This window comes from Oratosquilla oratoria, chromosome 24 (assembly GCF_046742065.1).
Source record: "Oratosquilla oratoria isolate Oo_2021 chromosome 24, ASM4674206v1, whole genome shotgun sequence".
Taxonomy (NCBI): domain Eukaryota; kingdom Metazoa; phylum Arthropoda; class Malacostraca; order Stomatopoda; family Squillidae; genus Oratosquilla; species Oratosquilla oratoria.
The window spans coordinates 54,415,077-54,436,766 of NC_134800.1; the positions used below are offsets into that span (position 1 = coordinate 54,415,077).

The 21,690-nt window shown below is 37.9% G+C and overlaps 1 protein-coding gene across 2 annotated transcripts; it reads left to right on the forward strand.

The window, feature by feature from the left end:
• Window positions 1-630: 630 nt before the first annotated feature.
• On the forward strand, window positions 631-20,838 carry cold (coiled). 2 transcript variants are annotated; one of them, XM_076208134.1, is made up of 4 exons: window positions 631-759; window positions 4,178-4,300; window positions 6,349-6,527; window positions 13,305-20,838. In XM_076208134.1, exons 1-4 carry the CDS (start codon window positions 711-713, stop codon window positions 13,386-13,388), a joined length of 435 nt encoding a protein of 144 aa, XP_076064249.1. In that variant the 5' UTR covers window positions 631-710; the 3' UTR covers window positions 13,389-20,838. The 2 variants fall into 2 exon arrangements, with proteins under 2 accessions (XP_076064249.1, XP_076064248.1); XM_076208133.1 differs by lacking the exon at window positions 13,305-20,838 and adding an exon at window positions 10,016-12,661.
• The last annotated feature ends 852 nt before the right edge of the window (window positions 20,839-21,690 follow it).

The following is a 21,690-nucleotide window of genomic DNA, read 5'->3' on the forward strand; positions in this document are numbered from 1 at the left end:
AATTATTTTTTACAAAAAGATATTATCATGACAGCTATATGAAGTGGTGCAATGGTGACGGTAAAATTGGATTGAAGTTTGTTGATATATTAATTGATGATTTTTTTTTCACAGATTGAAGCGATTAACGTATTCATCTTGCAATGAAATGTGAGCTTTCGTAAAGTGTGGGACTGTATTATATATAATTATGAATTATTCAGAGAAGCAAAAAATTTTGGTAAATGCTCAGCTGGGATCATAGATCAAACGATTACTCGACTGCTTATTTCAACATCAAATAGATAATAATTTTAGATGAATTCTTCATATCCATAGCCTATACAGTTCTAATTACATTAAAACCTATTCTAGATTATAATTTTGACCGTATAGAGGGCAAAGAATTATCAATATATTTAAAAGATATCAACTTATCCTGAGGAACTCAGTAGAATAACCTTGAAGTGTTTGAATTCCGCGCCATTTAGAGTATTGAGTTTCGTTACTATTTATGAAGTATATAAAATTCAAAAATACTACATTTTCTACCTATCAATGAATTACGGAATATGTTTTATAATGATATTGTTATAGATAATCAAGCTTTAAAAGATATATATATAATTTGAATGTGTCACAATTTGATGATTCAACGAAGTACGAACGCGAGAATCAACAGTTGTGTTTACAAATAGGGTGAAAAGTGAACATAGAAGAAAGGTGCAAATATGTATAAAATAATATATTCTCCACTGCTACTTGCGGCTATCATACAAAGTAAGTTATAATTGCCCTAAGTGTTCCATATTTCATCTCATAAACTAAGTAGGAAAGGACTCAATAGGAGGTAAGTTGGTACTCTTTCTGGGCGTGGTAAATACTAAATACTGTGAAAGGAAGGATTCGGGTTGCGTACCTTAGTGAAAAAATGCATACCTTAGTGAAGACAAAAGAAGCATGCATTTTGAGGCTTTGTGTATGCTTTATTTTGATCATTTGAATTGAATCTTCCTCAAATATTTTGATAAAGACACTGAGTTCAAGGGAACTACCATGAATGTAAAGTATTATAATTATTGAAATATTTATTCATATTCATTGAATATATATTCGTCTTTTTTCTATTATTGACATATTGAATATTCCATTTTTTTTTTTTTGTCAATTTATAGTTTCACCCAATCATAGAATTTGATATGTGGCTTATGTGTTTCTGGTGAGAAATGTTGTGATATGAATGATGGTGTTCATCATTTCCGTCACAAATGCGTACTATTGAAGTATTAAGTGTCGAAGTTATGCACCTATGCGTACATCTTCCGAACGCATAAGTGTGGGAAATCAGGGTTTTTGGGTGGGGAACACTAATAAATGGATTAATGCGCATTGCGAAACAGGTATAAAATGAACAGAAACACTTAAAAAGATAAATAAAAATAAATCACATTTTAGGGCCGGAGTCCCGCCTAACGCGAGCAGTAGTCATGTTTGTTTTTCCCAACAATTTGAAAAATGTCTTGCTAGATCAGCTACATTTAGCAAACTCCACTCCAGCCGTGCAAGACTTCCTAACTGTAAACTAACGTTACCTCCGTTAGGTTAAGTTAGGTTAGTTTATGGTTACCATGTCTTGCACGAGCTGCTTTCCTAAATCTAGCGGTTGTAGTCACAAATACAATCATTAGTAAACAAACATGGCGCCGTGTGCGGTACCTGCCGAAATGGGATATTTTTGTTTTTTATGTGTTTCTTTAGTCTTCTTCATTTTATACCTGTTTTGCAATGCGCATTACTCCATTTATTAGTCTTCCCCACCCAAAAACCCCGATTTCCCATATGTGCCCTCACATCGTTCGGGAGATGTACGCATAAGTGCATAATTTCAATACTTAATTACTTCAAAAGTACGCATTTGCGATGGAAAGGATGTACACCATCGTTCATATCACAACATTTCTCACCAGAAACACATAAGCCACATATCGAATTCTATGGTTAGGTGAAACTATAAATTGACTTTTTTTTTTTTTTTTTCATTACGTTCCAAGCATAATCATATGTATAGGCTCCTGTCCTTCAGGTTACTTTCTCACAGACTGTTCAAACTGGAGTTCTTCCACATGATTTGCTTTTGCAGTTTTGGCAAATGTGACACCAATTTTCAAATCCAGTGACAGTTACCTTCCTTCCAATAATAGGCGTGTTTTGATCATGGTGTAACTGTGGGGTCATTTGGCCCATCTACTCAGCCAAACACCCATCACAGTTACATTGGAGTAGACAAATTTATCATACTTTAATTTCTCCAACTTGCGCATCTATCAAAACAAAGGTGGTGTTTCAAGCAGCCTATGGACTGAGTTGGATATGGACCGAGCTGACTGGCAAGCATTTGGATGACCTCAGTCCCCTGCAAAATGTTAGAACATAGAATAGATCATTTTGACAGGCAAAGAGTACTAACGTAACTGATAATCAGCATGTCTTGTGGCCAAAACACTCATGCAAGATGCAAATACTAGAGAAATTGGATGACATATCTCAATTAACCAACAGCCATAAAATTAAACAAGTGGGCACCATAGTTTTAGACTTTGCCAAAGCCTTCAACAAATCTCTTCACCGACAACTATTAGCTAAAATAGATTATTATAGCATAAGAGGATTACTTCACCGGATGAATATAATCTTGACTTCTCGAGAACATCATGTTGCTCTCAAGGGTAGCCAATCTTTAGCCGTTTCTGTTACTTCTGGGGTTCCATTGGATAATGTTTTGGGACGTCTTACTCTCTTACAGTGTCACGACTATAGCATACAGGCTACAGCCAACAGAGCCTTGGGATTCCTGTGTAGGAACCTCAGGAGATGCAACACAGACATCAGAATTCTTGATTTTAAGATACTCATTTGGCAACACTGAGTATTGAGACACCGTCTTTTCAGTGACAGATACAAATTAAGAGTCCACACAAAATAAAACAGCAAGATGGATCAGATGTAATTACAGACATACTACATCAGTCACTTGGTTTAAACAAGATATACTTGAACCACTTGAAACAAGAAGATGAATACATAGACAACAAATGAAGTGTAAGATCACAAACAATTTAGGTGATATTGACAAAGAAACTTACGCCCAACAAATACACGAACAAGAAGAGGCAGTCATAGCCTAAGATACCACATACCAAACAAGTACCAAAATAACACTCAAGAAACCCACAGTCGGAGAAAATAAACTTTGAATGAAAGACAATTCTATATTTCGGCTACCAGCTGTAGCCCTCTTCAGGAAAATACAGTTGGTAGCCGAAATATAGAATCTTCTTTCATTCGAGGTTTATTTTCTCTGACTGTGGGTTTCTTGTGTGTTATTTACAAATGTGCTACTACATTTCTGTTTAAACAAGTACCAACATATAAAAGTGTACATTCTTCCCCCCGCAGCAGCCAAGAGTGGAATATTATCTCCCATCTCATGTATTCAGTAGTCCCACTCTTGATACGTTTAGAAATAGGATGACCCATTACTACCTTCTTTTCAGTCCTAATCCCAATCCTGACCCCAAGTCTGATCCTAACCCTATCTATGGTCCAAACCCTGTCCCTAACCCTTCATCAACACCCTCACCTGCATCTGAAGGTGTCCATGGGGCAGATTCTCAAGTCTTTGAATTGGCCTCAAGATATCTCTTATCAACTTTACTTGTTATTTCTTTCACTTTTTCACCTAAGGAGAGCTGACAACCAGTGAGTGCTCCTCTCCTGCAGCTTTCGGTCAGTGACATAGAAACGTGTCACTCTGAGTGACCTGTGGGCCAACCTGGAGGTTGTTGCCAATTACCTGGGTGCTGTGAATTTCCTGCAAGAATGACCTGGGGCATCAGATTGATTGATATAGAAACAAAGACACACTAAAACAATAAACACCAATCTAAGCTTTCTTCCCAAAGAAATCCATAGAAGAACCTAAGGTCTGTTGCCAACCACTGTAGGGCTATGGATCTCCAGTTTGTAAAACTTGAGTCAGCATTTATTATTTTAAGGATAAAATATTGTAATACATATCTTAACTTGTTTGGATAAGTGGGAAGTATTGTATTGTTTTTTATTTTGTATTTTTCAGTATGGATGCAGTTGAATCATCAGTTACTACATTAAATAAATATCTTGATATTTGTAATTTCAGGTGTCTTGGGTCTTGAGTGTTATGTGTGTAAGGATCAAGACTCCAACCAAGGAAAATGTACCACTACTGTCATCCCGTGTGCATATGGAGAGGATCGATGTCTGTCTACCATTAAGTGGGGGAGTAAGTATTGAAGCAGTTGTGTAACATTAATATAAATTAGAATTTTGAACATCATTTCAGTAGACATGAGTGAATCTTGAGTGCCTTCCACCCTATCATTCATTACACACTCTCTCCCTCCCTCCTTCCCTCCTTCCCTCCCCTCTCTCTCCCTCCCTCCCCTCTCTCCCTCCCTCCCTTCCCTCCTCTCTCTCTCTCCCTCCCTCCCCCCTCTCTCTCTCTCTCTCCCTCCCCTCCCTCCCTCTCCTCTCTCTCTCTCTCTCTCTCTCTCTCTCTCCCTCCCTCCCCTCTCTCTCTCCCTCCCTCCCCCCCTCTCTCTCTCTCTCTCCCCCTCCCTCCCCTCTCTCTCTCTCTCTCTCCCCCTCCCTCCCCTCTCTCTCTCTCTCTCTCCCTCTCCCTCTCCCTCTCCCTCTATCTCTCCCTCCCTTCCCCCTCTCTCTCTCCCCTCTCCCTCCCCCTCCCTCCTATCTCTCTCTCTCTCTCTCTCTCTCTCTCTCTCTCTCTCTCTCTCTCTCTCTCTCTCTCTCTCTCTCTCTCTCTCTCTCTCTCTCAAATGAAAATAAAATGGCATGGGAGTGGAAACTCCTTACTACTCTTGTTATTTATTCCTACTTAAATCATTTAAAGATTGCATCTCATCAGTTTCCCAGAAAAAGTAGAATAATTTTAAAGGTACCGTGGTAGATTTAGGTATTGTATGCAAATTGTACAAGCTGCCACTTGCACAGTAAAGTCACATTTCCTATAGCTGGGCAATGTAGGGTTAGGTGGTGTCCAGGCACACACAACTCAAACATCAGTCAATCAATCCTCTATCCCAGGTCTCATGTGAGATGAAATGCATGAGAAGTATGGTATAGGTTACTAAGCTGGATAGAGGGAGAAAGGAGGAGGTGAGAAGAGAGCGGGAGTGGAAAGGGAGTTGGGAGATAGGGTTGATGAAAGGGTATTGGGATGGTTTGGTCACATGGAAAGAATGAGTGAAGAAAGATTAGTAAAAGAGGTGTGGTAGGCAGAGGTGGAGGGAGTGAACATGAGGGGGCAATCAAGGATCAGATGGATGGATGGAGTAAAAGGGGCATTGGGAAAGAGGGGAATGTCTGTTGAGGAAGGAGGGGAGAAGACAGAAGATAGGGGTGAGTGAAGAATGGTTGTGTATGATGATGCTGTGATGCATGGAAGGGAGTGGGTGGGGGATGGTGGGGGTGAGGGAGTATGTGGGGACAGAATGGGGGGTCGCAGACTAAGTGAAGCAGCCTTGTAGTGTATGTGCTGTCTTGCTGCATTGCCTCTGACACAGGGCAGTGGGCGAGATGCTGACTTGTCATCCAGAAGGAGCCAAGAAAAGGGAAGGAGTGGTGGTGAATGGGAATGTAGTACCCTATGTTGAGATGAAGTGGGTGGGAGTGGATTTATGCCTATGACTTTGTCTACCTCCTTTGTAAGGGGGAAAAAGGCATTGGTATATGTATGTGTAAGGGGAAGGCCAAATCAAAGCACACATTTATATTAGACAATTAAAAACCATTCAACCAAGCTTGTTCACAAAAGAAATGTATTTTGAAAATGTTGAAAATGTTTTTTATATTTTTTTATATAGATATGTACATACATATACCAAAGGCATTTTTTGCCCTTATACAGGAGGTAGCCAAAAGACAAAGGCATAGAAACCACTCCCACCCATTCCATCTCCTACATACTCCACTCCCCTCTACCCTCTTCCCTCCCTCTTATCTTGGCACCTTCTGGATGATGGGTCATCCCTGCATCTTGTCCACTACCCTGTGTCAGAAGTAGTGTCGCAAGACAGCACATCCACAGCAAGGCTGCTTCATTTATTCGGTGAATCCCCCTCTCCATCCCCTCATGCAGAAAAAGAGAAGCCGGGGAGAAATCCCTATATATTTTTTATTATTATTATTATTATTTATTTCATTTTTTTTTTTTTTTTTTTTTTTTTATTATTATTATTATTTTTTTCTTTCTTTCTTTCTTTTCTTGGCTGTAGCTTTTATTAATCAGCTTTCTCTTATTACAATTTTCAGGTACTCCCTATTGGGACACGGGTGCTCCCATGCAATATTACATCAGCAAGCAGTGTGCCACTGAGAAAATGTGTGACAACACCATTAAGGAATTAATGACCAACTGCCTACGCATTTGGTGGAAAGATTGGAATTGTGCTGAGTGTTGTCAGGGTGACCGCTGCAATTACTACATTACTGTAAGTTAGTGTTTTATGTTTCATATATACATTGTGTGTGTGTATTTACCTAATTTTATTTTACAGAAAGTGGAGCTATGCTCGTAGGGTCCCATCTCTATATCTCGCCATATTCAATTTGTTCTTAAGTTCTTGTATACACTATTGTTTCACCTTTTATGTTCCATACATCCACCACTCTTATGTTTTGTTTTGTTTTTTCTCCATGTCTTTTCTATAGCTGTCATTTTTTTAGTTTCTTTCCATGCCCTTTTGTGTTTCTCTTATCCCAATTTAGTAATTTGTCTCTGTCAAGGACTTCTACACCTTTCATAATTCTGTAGATGGTCAACAAGTCACCTCTTTCTCTTCTTTGTTCCAGAGTCAGTAGTTCTAGTTTTGACAATCTTTCTTCATATGACATTTTTTATAGTGTTGGGGCCATCTTCATAACTGCTCTCTGGGTTCTTTCAATTTTCTTTATATTCTTTTTAGTACTGGGTGACCATAGTGTCACTCCATACCCCAATTTGGGCCTTTTCAGTGTGACTAATATTTTCTTTACAATTTCTTCATCCAAGTAAGTAAAAACCACTTTTACTGATATTAGCAAGTTATAGGTTTCACCAACAGTTTTATTTATATGTTTGTAAAGGGACATATCTTTTATGATGATCACTCCCAGGTCTTTTTTCAGATCCCACTTTCATTACTTCTTTTTCACATGTACAGGTATTCCTCTATTTACACATGTTCTAATGACACATATTTGCTTGTGCACCATGTAATACTAGAAATTTATTTCAAGTAATTTTTTCAAATCATCCAGGAGGTGCTAAGATGGGAGGGATGGTGGAGGGGAGGGGAGTGTATTTAGGGATGGAATATGCCTTTTTCTTTTTGGCTACCTCCCTTGTAAAGGGGAAAAAGCCTTGGTATATGTATGTATGTTCTGGGCCATCCACATTTTCAAATCACGCAATGGCAACATGTACACGACCAAGCTGCCACCTGATATGCTAACTCATTCCCACTACTTAACAGCTCCTTCATTTTCTAGCACTATTATCATGGTAGTAGAATCATAACATCTTCATTCACAATGTAGTATGTATTTATTTACAAAATAATTGTATTTTTGAGACATGATAGATGATGTTTCATTCCCTTCCCATACCCAAGGTAAGTGAAACTGTAGGGGGAATCCACTCTATTATGTATTTGCATGATGACCTAAAGAATGCATGTATCGTATAAAAAGATAGATACCTGTTGAACCCCTCAACTCTGTCAGAAGGTGCAGCCCTGAGGGGCTGATACTTGATCTCAGTAATGGGCCCAAGATCTCTCTCTGTCAGCCTCAGCAGTATTTCTTATACACTTTCGCACATGGAAAGGTAACAACATGTGACTGCTCTTCTCTAGCTACAACTTTGAGTCACTGACATAGAAATAGTTCCACTCTCATGCAACACAGAAGACAGTCCAAAGTTTTTTTACAGAGAGATTTGTAAAAGGTTCCAAGGACCATTTTCAGCCACTGTAAGGCTGCAGGTTTTCCATTTTTGGAACTTGAGACTCAATTGATATATCCATATACATATATTCATACATGTATACAAACATACACACACTTCTGAGCTATCAACACCTATCAACTAGAGCTCCAAAGGCTGCTGAATATGACAAAAATTCTCAATAGTGCAAGGAAAACAAGAGGCCTGGTTTGTATTGATTGGGAAGGGGAGCACTTGTGGTTACTCAAAATGTTTCTATGCAGTGTTAAACTGATCTAATGAGAGAAAATGCAAGAAAATAAAAACGATGATTTTGATCCGAATATCAACTCAAAAGCAGAGTCCTGGAAGAGCTATGCCAAAATTAACTATAAACAGAGGCCTTGAAACACCAAGGATATTTCAACTATATAACGAAGACACTTTTTCTGGTTTTGGTAAGTACGAAAGAAGAAAATTGATGAAAGGGAGATGAGTATTAATAGAAAATTGTGGGAGAAAGGATTCATAGAACTAAGGAAAGAGATTGTAAATTTAACAAAAGGCATTTGAAGCTAACAGTGAGATATGTGAAATAAAGAAAATAAATTCCGAACTAGATAATGAGCTAAAGGGATTAAAAAAGGATCTAATGGAGGTTAAATATGAAAATGAAAAGATGAAAATTATTGATACTGCCAATAGTAAGAACTTAAAAAAAGAGGTAAATAACAAAATACAGGCAATGTCTGAAAGAATTGAAGGAAACTTACATATACCAAAGGCTCTTTCCCCCTTACAAAGGAGGTAGCCAAAAAACAAAAGCATAAAAACCACTCCCACCCATTTCATCCCCAACATACTCCACTTCCCTCCACCCTCCTCCCTCCCTCTTTATCTTGACATGTCCTGGATGACAGGTCATCCCTGTATCTTGTCCACTGCCCAGGTTAGAAGCAATGTTGCAAGACGGCACATCCACAGCGAGGCCATTTCATTAAATTGGCGTCCCCCCTCTCCATCCCCTCATGCAAAAAAGGAGAAGATGGGGAGAAATACCTTTGGGCTGCATCGCATCAATTTATTTCTCACACATATTCCCTCATCCCCCACCCACTCCACCTTATAAAACGAAACTTAGGGGAGGAAAATTTGCAGAAGATTGAGAAATGGAATGAAAACAGGAAACTTAGGGGAGGAAAATTTGCAGAAGATTGAGAAATGGAATGAAAACAGAGAAAATGAAGAAATTGCTTTTAAAGAAATGGTACAACAACAGATGCAGGGAAATGCAAAGGACACTTTTTTGCCCAATGATTAGGAACTTTAATTTTGCTTGACAATTCCTTATTTTCTGCTCTTAAGTGCTTCAGAAGCAAAACATAGACTGATAAACCCTTCCACATAGAATAGTTTAAGTTGTAGGATTATTTTCAATCACCTTTTCTGTATATGTAACTTATGAAATACCATGTTAATTGTTATTGACAAGTGTTAAGCATAAATTACAAACATACATATACCAAAGGCTTTTTCCCCCTTTCAAGGGAGGTAGCCAAAAAAAGGCATAAAAACCATTCCCACCCATTCCATCCCTAACACACTCCACTCCCATCCACCTTCTACCTTCCCTGAGACATAAACGTCAGTAGGGATTTAATGACGGTTGCCTCAAATTTGACTAACATGATGCCCAGAGCCCCACAGTAGCTGGCTGTGGTCCCTGGTCCTTTTCATAGGACCTCAATCAGGGAAGAAATATTGGCTTATGGGGCTTTCTTTTACTGGAATGTAGGTGCTGGAAGGGAGCAGCCACCAGTTGTGAGTTTTTTTTTATGTGAAAATGTGGAGGAAATGCATTTGAAGTTGATAGAGAGACCTAGATAGATCTTTAGCCTGGAGTTAAGGGTGTTTATAGGTTTTGAGGAAGGGCAGCAAGGAAATGCTTCTCTGACTTCCATCTTGCAAGACCACCACTTGCAGATACCTATCATTGGTTCCTCAATTTCACAGACTGGGGAAGAAGATTCCAACATAACAGTAGGAGGAGTTAAAGGGGAAGAAGATTCCAACATAACAGTAGGAGGAGGTAAAGGGGAAGAAGATTCCAATGTAACAGTAGGAAGTAAAGGGGAAGAAGATTCCAACATAACAATGATATCAGTAGGTAATGGGGAAGAAGTATCCACAGCAACTAAATGTCAACAATATTCAGAGGTGAGGTTGCATTTCTTTTGTTTTATCCAAAGAAATCTTGTAATTGTGAAAGAAATGGTGCACACATCAAATTTGGTTCACTCAATAACATGGCTGTAATAATGATTATTGTTTTGAGTTTCATGGACAGCCTACAACCCTTGCAGTAGTCAACAGTTGTCCTCAGGCTCTTGGAAATTTTTTGGGGAAGAGATATTGAACTTGTGTGGCTCCTTCTGTATCACTAGCTTGTAGGAGTAAGATGGGGGAGATCAGTTATTGGCTGTCCGGTCTTCTTACGTGAATAAATGGAGAAAAGATAGTTCAAGCTAATTAACATCTTCAGTCAGAATTCTCCCTGAAGTACAGTCCATGTCACATTTTTCGTGTAATTTTTAGGAGGGTCATTAGCAGGTATTGCATTAAGTACTCTAACACTGATTCACTCATTGGACAACATATGGCTTGTTGGTGTATAGTGAGTGAGTCCTCCTTATACGGTAATTCTTTATCTGGTAAATTCACAGTTACGGTATTTGGTAATTACTACCCTCGATTCTATTTACTGTAAGAAAAATTCACAGATAGGGTATCCACTCATGTTTTGGAGGTAAAATTAGATATTTTGAAGAAGAAAAAGCACAGAGAAGGTACATCTGCCATAAGTCGAAACTTGGGTTCGGTATATGGTCATTTCAATTTGCGGTAAGGTTTTCAGGAACGCATATGTACCATTTAACAAGGACTCACTGTAGTGGATAGTATCATGACCTGTCACATACCTCTGAAAAGAGGAGGTACAGTGATGGTGGACTTGCTGGTGAGGTTATTTCATATTTGTTTAAGAGAGGGTTGAGTGCGGGAGAACTGGAGGAGTGCCTGTATAGTTCCGCTTTACAAGGGAAAGGGGGACAAGTGTGAGTGTAGGAGTTTCAGAGGGATCAACTTGTTAAATGTAGTTGGGAAGGCTTATGGGAGGGTCTTGATTGAGCGGATTAGGAGAGGAACAGAGGGAGTAATTGGATAAGAACAGTGTGGGTTTAGGACAGGTAGCGGTTGTGTAGATCACATTTTTGTGGTAAGACAGATATGTGAGAAAGCCATGGGAAAAGGTAAGGATGTATTTTGGGCTTTTATGAATCTGGAAAAGGCTTATGACAGGGTAGACAGGAAGGTACTGTGGGAGGTTTTTTAGATATATGGGATAGGATGAAAGCTGTTAAGAGCAGTCAAGTGTGTATGTGTTTACCTAATTATACTGTATAGGAAAGGAATAACAGTCTGGGTTCCTGTCTCTTACTATGCAGTTTATCATAGCTTCAAATTTATGTATGGTTCCAGTTTGGGCTATACCCTTTTTTCCAATTATTATAATTAATTTAATGAAGCAGCCTTGCTGTTGATGTGCTGTGTCTTGCGACACTGCTTCTGACCCAGGGCAGTGGACAAGGTGCAGGAATGACCCGTCATTCAGGAGGTGCTAAGATAAGAGGGAGGGTGGAGGGGTGTGGAGTGTATTGAGGGATGGAATGGGTGGGAATGATTTTATGCCTTTTTCTTTTTGGCTACCCCCCTTGTAAGGGGGAAAAAGCCTTGGTATATGTATGTATGTATGTATAATTAATTTTAATTCTTGTATTGTTCCAGCTTGGGTTATATCACCTAAGCTGTTCCAAGTATATGTTCATCTATATGAAAAACTATTTCTTCATATCTTTTAGACTTTTAATCTTTCTCAGTTTATTCTCATGACCTCTCAGAACCTGCCCATCCCAAACCAAGAGATGTCTCCTGTCAATGTCTATCTCCTTTAGTGTCCTGAATACTCTAATCAAATCATCTTTCTCTTTAGTCTTTCAGTGTTGGCAAATCCATTGTGGTTCAACCTATTATGTATTGGTATTGTGTTAAAGCTGGATGGTGGCCTGAACACAGACCAACTTTGAACCATTCCTTGGCGGGACTTCTTGGCCAAACAGTCTAGGGAATGACAAGAGCAACAACTGTTCCTTGGGAAGTGAATCCTTTACAAAGGCAAAAAGAGGAGAAAGACTTGGGAGTCTTGATAAAAGACAACCTCTTCACCAGACAGACATATCAGTAAAATTGTGGAAGAGAAGTATGGAGTGCTGCAGAACATACAGGTGGCTTCTCTCTCGTAGGATGGAGAGAAGATGCAAAAAGTTATAGAAACCCTACCCAGTCCAAGACTGTCATATGTGTTAGTGGGAAAGGACCTCACCCAGTGAAGGGTTTAAGATCGAGAGAATACAGAGGATAACAACCAAACTGGTTCCCAACCTGGGAGATAAACTATACGAGAAGAGTAGAAGCACCTAATGTGCAGCTTTGAAAGATGGAATAGATAAAGATGATATGATTGCAGTACTCAGGTTGCTAAAGGGGGTAGACTACATTGCTTCAGACCCAGGGCAATGGGTGAGATGCAGGGATGACCCGTCATCCAGGAGGAGCCAAGAAAAGAGGGAGGGAGAGGTGGTGAATAGGAGTGGAGTATGTGGGAGTGGATTTATGCTTTTGACTTTGGCTACCTTCCTTGTAAGGGGGAAAAGCCCCTGGTATATATATAATATATATATATATATATGCACAATTCTTATCCTTTTTTCTAAACTGTCTTATTGTATTATGTTTCCAAGGGTAAAGCTTTAGCTTTTAGCAATACAATCATGCAAACTTTTTGATGAAATTTGGGTGTTCACAAAGAAAATTCCAGTATGGTAGAACTTTTAGACAGAGTAATAAGTTAACAAGATAATCTTTAACAAAGCTTCTACTTAAAAAAATCAACAAATTACAGTTTCTGTTAGTTACTAAGATACAAGAAAAGACATCAAATTTTGTTTTATTGATTTATTTATTTTGTATTTATTTTATTACTGTTATTATTCCCATTTTTAAATGAATTTCCATGAAAGTTGTCACATAATTTTTACACTACCATTTACAGAAAAAGGTCAGTCTAGCTTATTTCGATATACACATCCTGAATACAATTTGATAAATACACACATTCCTCCTCCTGCATTTGTTCATGTTGTGACCAAAATGGTGTCATTCATGATTTAATTCTTTTTCTTTGCAGTTGGGAGCATCCTCAGCAAGCTCATCTGTGGTCATGCTGTTCATGAGCAGCATCTTTGCTCTCCTGCTGGCCAGGTATCACTGACCTGGCTTCTGAGAAAGTGCACCACAACGACTGTTCTCATGTGGGGTTGGCAGCTGTTTAGTCAAGTAATGCACTCCGTAGTTCACATTGATGGAACTTCCTACAATGTGGCATTAGGCAAGGAAGTTTTGGCAGCTAATTATTTTGATCTGAGGTGAAAGGACAATTGGAAAAAGAAAAAGAAAAATTTTCATCTTGAAGAAAATGGGTCTCATAATTTTCCACTAAGTGGTATATTGTTCTCAGTTGCTCATTACTATCTTTTAATTACCTTTCAACTCCTGCCAAGTATTGTGTCTGCATTCCAGCAATATACTTATGTAAATAATAGAATAATTTCCAGAGACTTAAGTTTGTATTATTTTGTGTATGGATGTGTTTGCATGTGTGTGTGAATGTATGAAAGAAGAATTTTTACTTTGATTTTAAGATGACCTTACATTCCAAAACCAATAGATACTAAGTTGCAACAGTAATAGTTTGTAAGTACACAATTATATCTGAATTGGCTGCAAGTATTTTGATGACTTGCAGGACAACAGGATACCAACACCCTTGACTTACTACCAAAAATGTTTCAATACTTATTCCCAGTACCCAATTACACTTACTTATAGAAACACATGCAAACAAGTATAGAAGAACCTTGAAATTATGAACTAAAGGGAGGACTACTGGTCAGTTAAGCCATTTGTCCATAGGTTCCATGTGTTGAACGTATCACATGTAAATATAGGGTTGTACTAATTACCAACAACTACCATCAAATTCAATTATATTCATTGTTTTAGGTGATATTAGCATAGATAAATTATTTGTGCTATATTTTATTGAGTCAGTAACTTTTACAGTATTTGGCTGCATCAATATCAAGATTCAAGGTATGATACATGACTGACAACTCATAGCTCAATGCAAGCTTTGAGATGACACATTTGTCTTTGTTGTGGAAGACAAACTAATGGAAATTAGAGGATGGATCTATCTTGAATGTTGAGTAGTAGGAGGACTAGGACTGAATATGTAGTCACATATGAGTACATTTTAATCTTACCAGAAAACCTGATCTACAAGGTAGTTCTGTTTCTCCAGTTAACTCGTAATTCCCCCTCCCCCTTTCTTTCTTAAGTGTACCATATTTCATCATATCTGCAAATTTGAAAGCATGTGGCCATGTCAAAATCAAGATATTAATTAAGATTTCCAATATGCCTGGATACTGATTTGACCAACAACTCATGCTATGAGGCAGTTTGTGGTATCTCAAAGCTTGTGTCGAGCTCAGAGTTGTCAGTAGTGTATCTTGATACTGATGCAGCCAAATGGCTTAGAAATTACAGAAACAATAAATTATGGCACAAATTATTTATTTATGTCAATATTTAAAAAAATATCATCGGAGTTGTCAGGAGTGGTTGGTAATTAGTTTGATTAAATAAACGCAATCATACAACCATGTCCTAAATCTTAGTACAGTATTAATATAATGTTATTTACAAGAACATTCAGTAATGTAGCCCTAATGTAAACAATGAGTGTGTGGGACAGACTGAACCACTGAAAGCATGTAATGTGGTCACATTTCCTCGGGAATTTTCATATTTCAGTCAAAATCTTTATTCTCTAGAATTTGTCTTTAGTTACTGAAATCCATCACTTCAGTGTCCATAGTTTCAGGGTTCTTCTGTACTGAACAAATACTAATTTCAAGACAAATTTGGAGTTAAATTTAAAGTGTTTATTTTTTCATGATTGTGTGATGACTAAGTACACATGCATCAGTAATGAAATGTAAGTGTATGGTTTCCACAATGTCCGTCCAGCATGGTACCTACACATTTGACTAAGGAGGAAAAGGATCAGTACCCATGGTTCATTTTGCTAATTCCTCAGTGTCTGGAGGGAAGCAAGTAAATGTCTTGGGGAGGGGGGAGATTGAAAAGTGTTATATGAGAAATTGGCATCTGGGAATGAATGCAAAGAGAAGATTGTATATAAAGGGGTGATTGCCTATAACATAGAATGGGGGTGGACTTTTAATGTAAGAAAGGCTGAAAGGAGGGCAGGTGACTTGTAATGTAAGAGAGGAAGGAGGGTGGAGACTTTAATGTTAGAAAGGATAAGTTAAAATGTGTTTAAGATGGAGTGTCTGAGAAGTATGTTGGAGATTGCAAGATTGGGTAGATTAAACTGAGGTGGAGAGCAGAAGTAGAAAGGGAACTAGTAGACAGAGTTGATGAAAGATTATTGGAATGTTTTAGGCACATGGAAAGAATAAAGAAAGATTAGCAAAGAGCATGGCAAGCTGAAATGCATGGAGTGAACTTAAGTGGACAACTAAAAATAAGATGGATGGCTGGGGTGAAAGGGGCTTTGAGCAAGAGGGGAATGTTTGATGAGCAGGGAAGGGAGAAGGCAGTGGATAGGGGAGTGGTTGTGTATGGATGATTTTTTGTCACTGCTTGAAGGAATCCCTCCCCGTCCTCTCTAATTTCCACATGAGGAAACATTTGATGTATTTGAGACCAGCTAATTATGATCCCTTAGAAATAAGCTTGATATATGGATTTAATTTTGCACACACACACACACATACTTCCTCTTCCTCTCCTCTTCCTTCTCTTACTTCAACCCTCTTGCTTTGCAAACAAGGAATCCTTGTAAATTGGTTTTTATCTGTTATTTGTAGAACTCATTGTAAAAGTGGCTATTTATTTTTTAGGAAATTATTTTAGAAATGATTGATGATTTGGTTTAAGGTTGTGAACTCCCATGTCAGAAGGAACTAGGATGGTGCCTTCGTACAAAGAACTTGGAGTTGGAAATTTAATGTGGTGTGCCCTTACTATGAACTTACTTGAAATATTAAAAATGTAAACCAAAGGGAAGTGGAGATCTTATATATATGCTAAGTACATTTAGTTTTTATAGGTTACCACAACTGAGGTTAAACCGTCGGTACCATTCCGTTTGAGTGGTCTATTCCACATTGATTGATTTTGTAATCTCAAATGAGGGTAATATCTTCTCATGCTCACTGCCTTACTACACTAGTGTTATGGTGAGTCATTTTAGCTTTTCCAGTAATTTATGGATTTTATTGACTTGTTACAAGATGGATGTATGCCGTAGTTGGCCACTTCCCTTATAAGGAAAAAAGGGTCTTATGGTTGTATTGACTGTATTTAATTACTTGAATACAAATGAAAAGTTCTTTACAAATTGTCCAAGTTTTAAGCAAGAAGGCAGCTAAACATTCATCTCTGAGTCTCAATCACTGAAGTTTATTTTGTGTCAGCCCTGTAGCAATACTGTTGTTTGTGATGACAACAATACAGTGGATTGTTAATTGTAAAAGCCAATGTTCTTGAAACAAAAGCAGGTTGTTTTGATCCCCATGTAATTGCCAAATAAGCAAAAATATTTCAGAAAGGTTATGTAACTGAGAAACTATATTTTTGGTCAGGATTTCCTATACTTTGTGTGGTAGAACTCTTTAAGATTATTTTTTCTCATACATTCCATTGAAAATATATATTCTGAAAGATACTAGGGAAACATGTTTTTGCAAATAATATGTTAATGGTTTTATTGTTTGACTTCCACTCTATTCAGTATCATTTATGTACGAGTATTACGAGTTTTATGTTCCATTTTATGATAACATAGTGGCACTTTGGATCTGCAGATTGATAATTATACTAACCCAACCTCCCAGTGACAGACACATGTTCCCAGAGTTGATATCAGATGTGAGTTTTGTGAATTTAGGATAGTGTGGCTACTGTAGAACCTCTTCTTGCAGTATCATGTCATAATCAAAATAGAGCATTTGATGTATAGTATAGAATTAGACTGTATGGAGTAAATGAGAAGACCTCACCTCATAGTGTAATTAAGATTTATTTAATGGTTCAAGAGTATGTTTAGCAACATACTGAGAAGTGGACTTAAACAGTATATCCATAGAAAAGGCACAAGACTGTAGATATGATGTTTTAGAAAATGTTTTGGTTAATGCTAAGGTTTATGTGTAGCTTAACTGCATTTCTCTAAAGAGTGGAGCCTGCTGAATTTAAAAATTGGCAGACATTTTTATTGACTGGTATAACTTCTCACCTTATCACCAGACATCTGCCTACTTTTGCTCCTGCAGGGACCAGGTTAGCCATCATGTATGCCTATCAGTAAGGAAATCAACACTGTTGTACCCTAGTTGCCATTGTAAAATTTGGTAGAAATTATAACTTTAGACAGAGGACCATATACCCCATCATTTAGATTTGTAGTTGTTTAAGGGGATCGTCCATTAGAAAATCGAACTTTTTTAGTTTGGGGTGAAAGTGGCTGAGATTTTTTCCTAGTAACTGTCTTGTCTCAGAGAAGATACCACCGAGTTTTCAAGTCATTTATGCTTATACTTTTTTTTATTGTGATTTTTTTTTTCCGAGGGGTAATTTTTGAAAATTTTGAAATTGATTCAGAGGATAGACCTTTGACTGGATATTGATTATTTTTTGTCTTTATAATGGGCTAAGATAGATGAAGAAATGGAGGCAGAATTATGATGTTCTGATCAGTCTGTTATGAGAAAAAAAATCCAAAGTAAGTTGATGAAAAAAGCAAAAAACAAAACAAAATGTATATATGAAAAAATCCTACTAGTCCTTGACAGGACATAAATCTGCCTCCAAATGTTCTCCTAATTATACTGAATCCGAAAAGGATTTGCAGTTAAAAATCAGTGAAGGCGTTTTGGATATGAATCAAGTTAAATGTGCAAAGATAAAGTTTTTCAGGAATGAGCGTCATAGATTTTTTGTTCATGGTTACTGGTCTCCTTTCATCATTTAGGATGTTATGGTGTTGAAAGGGCATCATAGGCACAACCCTATTCTTTGTTGCCAGCTTTTGATTAATTACAGGTTTATATGATGAATCCAGTTAGTATCCACCAGGGTTATATTGCACTTTTCCTTTTCTTGGCGCGATGCATCTTTGGCGACAGACGATCTTTATCTGCCATCCTAACTGTTTTATGGCATCACTGGTTGTTGTCCCTCTTCCTGATGGCATATATGCAAGTTCATAACCAAAGATGTGGTTCAGAACTGCAACTTGAGCACAGAATTGAACTCTAGCTGCTGATGCAAACTTCCTCTTTGAACTCAAAGCCCAGATCTTTGCATGGAAGCTTTCATTTTGGTTTTGTGTCCTTCCCTTGAGGCATTTCTCTAAAAGCTCTGTAGAGGTGAGGTCTTGATATATTGCCAGGATGGATTTCCGCTTCTCAGTGGGAATCTTCGCCAGGAACGGCTTCTTGACTCTGTGAGACTCGGGTTCCTTTTGCCTGGCTAGTGCTCTCTGGAAAAAACACCACGAGTCTTCTCCCTTAGGACAGTAAGAATGCAATGGCTTCTCATCTGTGCTGACAGAATGCAGGTAGGAGGCCATGATAGCTTTACGCATTGTCTGAACGTCAGTATTCACACAATCATGTATTGCCTTCCCATAATACTGTATCAACTGTCACAGCATCGTCAACATATTAGCTCGTATGCTATTATTTATCATACAAAAGCATAAATATTGTGCAAAATACACAGCTTCTTTTGTTAGCAAATATATGTAACAATAGAAAACGTAATATGCAGTACGCAGCGCACACAACCCAGCCGCAGTAGGGTGGGGGGGTACTGTATTATATTTTTTTAGATAGTAAAAATCAAGATACAGCTTCCAAACTCAGCCACGAGATAGCTTATGAGCAACACTTTTAGAGGATTTTTTTTTTTTTTTTTTTTTTTTTCTTCTTCTTCTTCTTCTTCTTCTTCTTCTTCTTCTTCTTCTTCTTCTTATGGACGATCCCCTAGGCCAACTGAGGTTTTAGGTTTCTTTATTTTTTTGTTATTTCATGTAAGAAAATATAACTTAGAAGAAGTTAGAACACTAAAATGCATGTTTCTAGCATTGTATGGCCTTGATTTTATCCTTGTATCCTTGTACTGTACATTGTACATTGGAACATGAGAGGGTATTCAAATCCAATAAATCTTTCCCATAGCAGTGGAAAATGTAACTACGACATTGAAAAGTTTGTCTGCTATCAAGCACTTAAGATCATGCTATTTGGATAAAGTCAAGAATATATAATGCTAGAAACGTGCATTTTAGTGTTCTAACTTCTAATTTATATTTTCATACATGAAATAGCAAAAAATAAAGAAACCCAAAACATTTTCAGTTAACCTTTAAGGTCATTTGTGTGTGTGAGGGAGAGAGAGAGAGCATCATTATCTTTCAAGTAGACTTTCAACTTTATTTGAATATTAGACAGAAATTGCTCAGTCACAGGTTGAATGGAAGGCATTGATAATTCAAAAAAGTATGATGTAGATTTTATGCAAAATTATATGAAACACTAGATGAAGGATAATGAAATTTGCATGGTGTTTCTGTATTATGATGGTTGACTTGATTTCCTAAAATTAGCTGTATGCAGCAGCCCACATCTGTGGCACCTTTGTGTTATATCACTCTTGATGGAATATGCCCTGTTATGTCGCACATGAGCTGCCATAATGTTCCTTAAAGAAGGCATTGGACCCTACCTGTGCAATACTTTTTGTACTGTATGTTTTGGTAAGGGTTGAACTACATCTGAGGTACAGAGGTAATGATGTTTCACTTTTTGAAAATGGTAGTTTCCTTTAATTTCACTGACTGGAAATCTGCAGCCTTACAATGGGTGGCAACAGTACTTAAGCCTTCCCATAAAACTCTGGGAAGAAATGTCTGTTTTATTAGTAATGTATGTCTCAGTGTCACTGGCTTGTAACAATAGGAGAGGGGCAGTTGTTGATTGTCACCTCTTCTTGTGTGAAATGTGGAGTAAGTACATGATTCTCTCTAATGTCTATCTTTGAGGACCACCACTTTTTTGTGTTGGCCCCTGTTTCATTGCTTTAGTCCTAATGTGAGGAAAGTAGTTTTGATTATTTGAAATAGTCTATGCTGACAGAGAGTAAATGGAACAGTGCTCTGCGTGTAATTGTATATTACAGAAGTGTGAATTATGAACAGTATTGTATTCCTGTATAAAGAAGTATTTAGCAATCTTGAATGCCAAAAGAAACTTAAGGTGTAGATGGCATTTGTTTTCAGACTGATGTTGCAACAGTTTCACATTTAATGAAAGTAAGTCTGTATACTGTTCATCTCAGTTAAAGTTGCTCATGCAAGGCAGACCTGGTCTCCGTCCATTGTGCCCTGCTAACAACAGGGCTTTGATAAAAAATTCCGTCCATGTGCTGTGACCTTATCAAAAGATGTGAGAAAAGGTCCATTTTGTGGTTTGATGTTAATTATAATGTCGGTGTAATCTCACTAGTGAAATAAACACTCAACTGAGTTGAACAAATGATCCTAGAATATAGTTTTCTAAATAAAATTTTGCCTTTTTTTTTACCTGCTGTGTAGGGAGAGATGGAAATAGATTATGTTGCATGATGGAAAGAATTGAAACGATAAATGGTATGTTAATAAATGTATATTAAGGATTTGTGTGTGTCTGCACAAGGGGATGGAGAGGGGGGTCGCCAATTTAATGAAGTAGCTTTGCTGTGTCTTGCAACATTGCTTCTGATCCAGGGCAGTGGGTGAGATGCAGGGATGACCCATCATCCAGGAGGTGCCAAGGTAAGAGGGAGGGGAGAGGAGTATGTTAGGGATGGAATGGGTGGGAGTGGTTTTTATGCCTTTGTTTTTTGGCTACCTCCTTTATAAGGGGGGAAAAGACTTTGGTATATGTGTGTACAGTATGTGTATCTAGACATGAAAATTGGAAAGTGCATATGCAAGACAATAAGTTGAGGAAGGTGACAGTAGGAAAACTTGACTGGAAGAGCCTTTGTTAGGAGAGCAATACACTGCTTGACTGGTTTCAACTAGTCTTTCCCAAGAGTTGGTATCAACTTGAGAAGGATGTAATTTGAAACGGGTCGAGTGGTGGGTTACTCTCCTAAGAAAGGCTCTTCTAGAATCCTAGGTTTCCCTCCCCTTCCATTTTGTCTACAAAGTTTCTGAACATAGTTAAAGGTTAGATTGGCACCTGGAGGGCAAATGACAAGACATCAATTAGGTAATCCATTCCCCAAGGTTGCCCCATAGATCAAATGACCGAGAGGGACCAGAAGTCCATGATGGGGCACATGTCCTTGAGGCATTGAATGTCAGTGAAGTACCAAATGTTATTATAGAGCAATGTGTCAATGAAGAACAAAATTATAATGTAAGGCATCAT